An 8,269-nucleotide genomic window follows, 5' to 3' on the forward strand; every position below is an offset into this window, starting at 1 on the left:
ATGTGTGAAAAACTTGTTGCATCTTTCCCAATAAGACTCATGGCTGTATTAGATCAAAAGGGTGCTTCTACTAAATACTGAGCAAAGGGTCTGAATACTTAGGACCATGTGATATTTCAGTTTTTCTTTTTTAATAAATCTGCAAAAATGTCAACAATTCTGTGTTTTTCTGTCAATATGGTGTGCTGTGTGTACATTAATGAGGAAAAAAAATTAACTTAAATAATTTTAGCAAATGGCTGCAATATAACAAAGAGTGAAAAATTTAAGGGGGTCTGAATACTTTCCGTACCCACTGTATGTAACGCTGCGGACTGGTCTACGCCGCTCATCTACGACCTCGACATTCGTACCGCTCCTGGTTCCTCCGTCCTCTTGCCATAGTATACACTGAAGTCATACACACTATGCAGGGACTTGAATGTCTGGCGGCATGGGCATCTCGTTCCCAAAGAGTTCGACGCAGCTCGAGTTCCTGAAGGGGAACGCCTCAAGGTTATGTATGTAACCCTAGTTCCCAGAGGGAATGAGACGCTGCGTCTCCTGCCATACTTCCGGCATCCCTGCGAGCGCTTCCCTCATTCTCCAGAAGATGCCGCTGTCTCCACCGCACATGCTTTTATAGCTTCCTGGTCACACGTCACCCCGTCCGTGACGTCACGCCCATCCATTGGTCTGATTACACACAGGATTCAGAGCATAGTCATGCTGAAGGCGTTCCCAAAGCGTTCGATGCAGTGTCACATTCCCTCGGGGAACTAGGGTTACATACGTAACCTTGAGACATTATTGATGAGCAGAGTAGACATAAGATTATTATTGTCTTTTCTAAGTCTCTATGTTCTCAATTTGATCTCATTAGTGTAGGAAAAACCATTCAGATTTCAAAGAAATCTCATTTGTGATTTAGAAGTAGATAATGGGTCTGCATTCCTTGTCATTTCTAGTAAACATAATCCATAATTAATTAATTTCTTACCATAGTTTTGAACAGTTAAACATCACTGCAAACTTTAATGCACAGATACACAGGAAGCATTATGACTGCAGGTCATAAACACAAATACATTAGTTGCCGCCCATATGATTTACCCATATTAGCATCAGCTGCTTCATGTGAGCATAAGAAGATGCATAGATGTGCGTCACACTATTTTTAGGATTACTGTCTGAGCTCCGCTGTAGTGCTAGCAAACACATTACGCCGAGCATGCCGCTCAGGAGAATTGTGATCTGAAGCACTCTCAGGCATTTAGATGCAATGCATTGTGGGTAGACTCTGGTGGGTGGTTGCCCCTTGTGATGAGATTGTCTCTGCTCGAGCCCAGTGCCAAATGCATCTCTCAGGCTTGTGTAATTCACGAAAAGGCACTCACATACGGTAACTGATTTAGCTCTGCAGACAAGCCCCAACCGTAATGGGGCTGCAATATGATCCGTGCAGCCGTATACGCTGCTCTGCAGTCACTCGGAGATCAGAAGACAGAGGATGGGGTGGATATAGCAAAATGCAATCAATTTCTTGTCTGATAGAAACTGCAGCCATAAGCTTGGTAAGTATTAATGGTAAACAGCATCAGATTAGCCTAATGTCCTGCTGACCAAGGCCATTTGATATTTACCGCTTACAGTAATACCAATAAGCAATGATCGTGGAATGCACTGTCTCCAGATCTTTACGGTCTGACTCTGGGAAGCGCGAGCTTCCATGTAAATATGCCGTCTGAGGACAACAGCAAGTTGTGGAGCAGTTCCAACCCAGCTTATTTAGTTTTATGGCAGCGTTATAGTTGCTCGCCTCACTTCTTGACTTGTGGTCCCATCAGGCTGCACCGTCCGTTTTGAAACAATCCTTCAATAAAAGCTTTTCTATTCACACTTCATATGCTGCAGGCAAAGGGAAGCGAAGATGAGAGATGGACAGAGAGGAGAAGTGGGTGCAGAGGAAAGCGGAGAACTTGCTTTAATTGTTATGCAGGGAAATGTTCTGCTTATTCTGGTGTCAGATTCATGGATTCCCATTAGAAAGCCACTAGCAATCAAGCCGCCTTCAATTAGCCTGTTATTGCATTCAGTAAAATTTATTTGCAGCTCAGTTGAATGATTTTGTTATTAATCAGGATAAATTAGCTTCTTCGGAGACACAATGAACACAAATGATTGGCTCTGAGAGTCGTGTTTTGCTAATAACGATACTCAGATGTAAAATAGCATCCCTCTATGCTGATGACGTCTCGTTGGTGATCATTCTTTTTAATAGTATGTCAAGCTGATGGTGAAAGGGTTGAAATTCTATACAGGAGTGAAAGAAAGAGAAATACCAATAACAGGAAGATGGAGGTACGGTGACCCCTGGTGAGAAAACATCGGACTTATTTTATCGAGCCTCTATCAAGCTCTAGGTACTGCGTTTTATGTTCTCGAAGCCACAGTTGCGATTCATAGGCTTTGGATTGAGAAAACGCAGCAGCAATTATACACACAAATGTGCAAGATCATCCACATACTGTGAATTGGGTGGGTGAATCTCTCACTGTAATGGTCATATTTCATCCCCAAATTATAGGAACAATTTACATATATGCATAAAGAAATTAGTCAGTTTTTGCATTGACATTGTTACATTTAAGCATATTTTTCAACTAAATTATCGTTATGCAAAACAATATAAATTCCCATTACTTTAAAGGAAAAGTTTGTTTTATGTTTTAAAATCAAAATCAGTATTACAAAAATGCACGGAAACAAGCAACACCATGATGTATAAATGCCTTACAATTTATTTATTTATTTATGAGATTTTAAAAAACAATGCATCAGTTTAATGCACAATGTTTAAAATCTTTACTATTTTTTTTTTTTATTTATGCATGTATTTATGTATTTACTTTTGCATTTCAGTAATGAGAATTTAAATGGTCTTGAAAAAATATTCATTTTCACACCATGATGTGTAATGTATTTATTTATATTTTCTTTTCGTTTTGTATTACAATAAAGAGAATTGTAAAGGTCTTAACTAATGCTTCCTTTTTAATAACACAGTATTTATATTCTTTACTTTTTATTATTTATGCATGTACTTATTTATTAAAATTTTCATTACAATAATTCACATTTTTATGGTCCATAAAGGACCATCTACCATGGCACATAAATTCATAACCATTTATTTACATTTTCTTTTCTTTTGTATTTGAAGGTGTTCCGTCCTTTCATTCAGCTAATGCTACTATATAATACTATGATATTTGGAGATTTCTCTGCAGTCATAGTCTGTTTTGATGCATGCACATGTCCATCAGATAACAAAAGGGATTGATGCACACTGTTATATTTAAGAGAAGGACTCAGCCCTTTGTGGTTTTAGCAAAGTTCTTTGTCCAAAACACAAAACAGATCGATACATATAGTTCAGATGGGGATTTAAATGTGGATTCTTTATGTCTTTGATAAGGTCAACTTGATAAGGTCAAACTGCTCAATGCCAAGCGACTAGCTCGCACTCATGCATATTCATGCGTTTCACTGTGTGCACGTGATGCTTTTTTATTTTCAAGCTGGTGAGTTTCATTTCCTTTTGAGTAAATGATGCATTTTAAATGGGCTACTTAAATGGTGGCATGAGCATCAACTGTGTAAAATGAGAAACGTCTGTGCCATTAGAGGAGCATTTGTGTTGGTTGAACTGCTGTATTATAAAGGGAAATGAAGAATATCTTTGTTCACCTCAGTTCTTTCCCCTTTGTTATCAGGTTTCACACATCCTGATTCCTGAACAGTGGACTGTTCTGCAATCTGGTGCCTACAACAAAATTGCACTGACTTCCAATGACTCCCAATGCGACTTCTGTTATCATTTTGGCTGTATGTGCTTTGTTGACATCTGTGGGTTTTGTGGCTTTGTGTTTTTAAGGTGGCCCATCCGGATGGTCTTCTTCTCACTGCGACTGCTGCTGCAAGAGCCACAAGAGCGAGCGTGAGGGTGAGAGTGGCACTTCCTTCAACGAGCTCTCCACTTCCTGTTCCGAGACCCAATCGGAAGCCAGCTCTCCGCAGGAAACGGTCATCGTGCGCCCGGTCACCCGTCAGCCCAACATCCAGACTTTGGACCGGCCGGTGAAAAAGGGTCCAACCCTGATTCCAAGGAGAACTGATCTGCTTCGCGTTCGAACCACCGGGCCACGTGACGGCATGGCAGGGAAGAGGAAACCGGCCAAGGAGAAGATGACGGCGGAGCAGGAGCTGAAGAAATGCATCCAGGACTTCCGGCGGATTAAAATTCCAGAGCGCTTTCCAGAGAGGAAGTACATCTGGCAGTCGGAGCTCTTGAAAAAATATCAGCTCTGAAATGATTTCCTGCGGGCTCGCTGAGCCTATTAGTGCAACACAACAAAGCTCTCAGCGCATACGATGACATCATAATTCTTCTTTGCTTGAACTTAATTGGCTCGTCTGTGTAAACATGCGGTAAGATGCACAATTAACAATTCAGTGAACCTCAAGTGACTCCTAAAGGGACCGGTCCTGTTTTGCTACCGGGGCACAATGGCATTAAAGTCTAAACCAATTTCACAGCGTCTAGACAAACCTCTCAAATAAAACCAGATTGTATATATACAAAATAATCACAAGTGTGTATTACCTGGTGATACTCAATGTAGATGCACGGAGAGCACAGCACTTTTGTACAGCGTTCCACCTGTAAATGCAATGAACATATGAGAACTGGAGGATTCGTATGTGAATGTGGTTTGCATTATCCAATACTGTGTTAAGCTGATGGAGAGTTTTAAAGAAAAAGTTCACCCAGAAATGAACTATTGCTGAAAACGTACTCACTCTCAGGCCATCCAAGATGTAGATGAGTTTGTTTCTTCATCAGATTTGGAGAAATGTAGCATCACATCACTTGCTCAGCAAGGGATCCTCTGCAGTGAATGGGTGCCGTCAGAATGAGAGTCCAAACAGCTGATAAAAACATCACAATAATCCACAAGTAATCCACACCACTCCAGTCCATCAGTTAATGCCTTATAAAGCCAAAAGCTGCATGTTTGTAAGAAACAATACAAGTTTTCTTAAAAGAAACCTAAATACAAGTTTATAATCCATAATAACGCTTCCACCAGTGAAAAAGTCCATCTCCTGTTATCCTCTCACATATTTGTTTTCACTTGTGCATATTTCTCTCCTGATTCAGACAAGATGACTTTTCACTGGAGAAGCAATAGTCTAAAAATAGGACTTTCATACTCATATTTAGTAAGCAACGGCTTGAAGTTAAAAACGTCTTAATGATGAATTTGTTTCTTACAAACACAGTTTTTCTCTTCATGGGACATTAACTGATGGACTGGAGTGGTGTGGATTACTTGTGATGTTTTTATCAGCTGTTTGGACTCTCATTCTGACGGCACCCATTCACTGCAGAGCTTCCAAGTGATGCAATGCTACATTTCTCCAAATCTGATGAAGAAACAAACTCATCTACATCTTGGATGGCCTGAGGGGGAGTACATTTTCAGCAAATTTATATCTTTGGGTGGACTATTCCTTTACCACAAATGTACCCCTTTATTTAAAGCGTCTAAACAGCACAAGTGAGTATGTTTCTGCGGTAGAATATCTTTGGGTGGACTATTCCTTTACCACAAATGTACCCCTTTTTTTAAAGCGTCTAAACAGCACAAGTGAGTATGTTTCTGCGGTAGACAGATGACAATGCATGTTATGTCACTCATATAGAGTAATGGCTCATATCAATGAACGCATTTAGTTTGTGATGTGATCTACATTATTCACCAAACTTCATTCACCATTCATTCAAACCCAGCGGAAATACATCAACAGGATCGGACTGAAATATTAAGCTGTTTCTGTTTGTCATTGTGAACGTTTGTGCTGAGACTTTTGATTTCGCTCGTGGGTATATGAGGATGTTTTGTTCTGAATGTGCAATGAATCATTAAACGAACTGGGTTTAAAATACAATTTGTTCATCTGAGTTGATATAATCCTGACACATTGCAATGTTGCACCTCTTGCGGTTTCGCATTAGAGTAGGCACAGCATTTAAACTGGATTCTTGACAGAAAAAACAAGAGCTGCTTGTTTCTTATTTGTGTCAAATAAATATATGTATGCAAATCAGATAGAAGATGCGAGAGGGTAAATTGTCTCTTCACGAATGTGGCAGATGACCTTACTCTTCTCTCTGAATTGAACAGATTATGAGCTTTGCTGAATCTAAAACTAAACCGCCAGACAAATCTCTGCAATACCCCTTACAATATTCAGCTGATTTCAGATGCACGGCGGTGTAATTCTGCATTCTACTGCCTGATATATTCGTTTTCTCTTTTTCTGTCACTGTGAAGGAAAATTGTTGATAAATACAGTACATGCATCACAAGTACCATTTTTAACTTACTATTTTAAGCCACAAGATTCTGCAGTGTTTCTACATTTCATGTACAGCAGAGAAGCTTTGGGGCTGCAGAAGCATGACAGACTTGCAAAAGTTTATGCGTTTATCGAAGACAAATCAGAAATCTATGGAAGCCTGTTTCTGCCACTGAATAAAAAATATAAAAGGTAATTTCGACTTTTTATTTCACAACTCTGACCTTTTCCCCCCAAAATTCTGTCTTTTTTCTCAGAATTGCATGATATGAACTCACAATTGCCAGTTATAAAGATATAACCTTGCAATTGTGAGAAAAAAGTCAGAATTGCAAGATACTAACTCGCGACTGCAAGAAAAAAAGTTTCTATGCAAAATGTTTGTGCACGTTTCTGTGCAATTCTGACTTTATAACACGCAACTGTGACTTTATATCCCACAATTCTGACTTTATAACTTGCAAATGTGAGTTTATATCATGCAATTATGAGAAAAAAAATCTGAATTGTGAGCTGTACACTCGCAATTGAGAGAAAAGTCGCAATTACCTTTTAAAAAAATTGTATTTAGTGACGGAAACGGGCTTCCATACAAATCTGCTAGAAAGCATCTTATAAAGTTGACATTCAAATATACTATCATTCAGTTATTAAAATCTAAGTTCTTTATGCTGAAGAAACAGGATTCACTTTGTAACTCCGGGAAGCCAGGAGGTTTAAATGTGAGGTTTCCGGCAACATTTTTGTCTTGTGCTATTATCGCATTATGATCCTCAGCTAACTGTACTTTTTTCATCTAATGCATTACACATCTAGTTTCCTGGTCAATATTTTGTTAGTGGGAGACTCACAGTAGACTACTGTCTCCACAGTTGTGTGCTCAGCTTCACAGTTCAAACCCAACATGCATACTAACGATATAACTTCAAGACACATTTAATTGATTTTGCAGTTGAAATAGTTCAATCAGCATCAAAGGCATTTGTCATCTTCATCTTCTTTTGATCCTGCTTCAGTCTTGTCTACTTGTGTTTAAAAATTGAAATGACCCCTCCATGTATTCCTCGTGTCCATATTACACTCCTAAACAGATCAATGAAAGGGCATGGGAAGGATCCCAAATTCGGCCCTGTACAGTGACACACTGCTCTCTTTGAGAATCAATAGCAGAACTTCCTAATAGAAGTTCAGAGTGAGTAAAATCCCCTGGTCAGACAATAGAAAGAACATATGACCAGCGGCTAACCTCAGTCTGAATCAAATATCGCCTGATTTCATCAAACAGTTCCTACAATGTGAAGATGAGAGACAGAGAGAAATATTTCTAGAAAGACAATGTGCTATTATTGAATTGTATTATATAATACATAATACGTGCTGGGAACTGATTACATGTCATCTGGATTAAGTACTTAAAAATTAAGTACTTGTAATTAGATTACACTACATTTTAAAACACTCATAATGAGACTGCAGTTACTTTTTTATTGATTACATATTATTCACATATTAGCAACTGATATTCATAATTTATTGATTCTCCCTAATTTTTTCCCCCTGTCTAAAATAGCTTACCGCTTACATACATTCAGCAAGTCTTCCAGTTCTGTGGACATTCACAGAAAGACCAGTCAGTATTATAATTATATAATATTATAATTACAGTCAGATGGTTATAATTACACAGAAAATTGAGAGGCCACAAAGCATTTGACTACTGGATTTACAAAATTCATTTCAGTTTTAAGAAATGTTTTCTCAACATTTCAACAATGCATGAACTACTGATGAATACATTAATTTTTATTTGAATTATCATTTTGTTTAACCATGTATTACTATGTCTTTGGAAGGGTTTTGTCTT

The 8,269-nt window shown here is 38.6% G+C and overlaps 1 protein-coding gene across 1 annotated transcript in view; it reads left to right on the forward strand.

Moving 5' to 3' along the window:
* LOC107553327 (BTB/POZ domain-containing protein KCTD16-like) overlaps window positions 1–4,832 on the forward strand; it is a gene marked incomplete at its 5' end in the record, with an annotated part of 24,673 nt that extends 19,841 nt beyond the window's left edge. Inside the window, one exon of the mRNA XM_016235524.1 lies at window positions 3,917–4,832. Coding sequence (XP_016091010.1) covers window positions 3,917–4,350 — 434 coding nt within the window. The remainder of the gene's footprint in view (window positions 1–3,916) is intronic.
* Between the last annotated feature and the right edge of the window lie 3,437 nt (window positions 4,833–8,269).

The sequence above is a fragment of the Sinocyclocheilus grahami genome, unplaced genomic scaffold (genome assembly GCF_001515645.1).
Source record: "Sinocyclocheilus grahami isolate Dianchi unplaced genomic scaffold, SAMN03320097.WGS_v1.1 scaffold470.1, whole genome shotgun sequence".
NCBI lineage: Eukaryota > Metazoa > Chordata > Actinopteri > Cypriniformes > Cyprinidae > Sinocyclocheilus > Sinocyclocheilus grahami.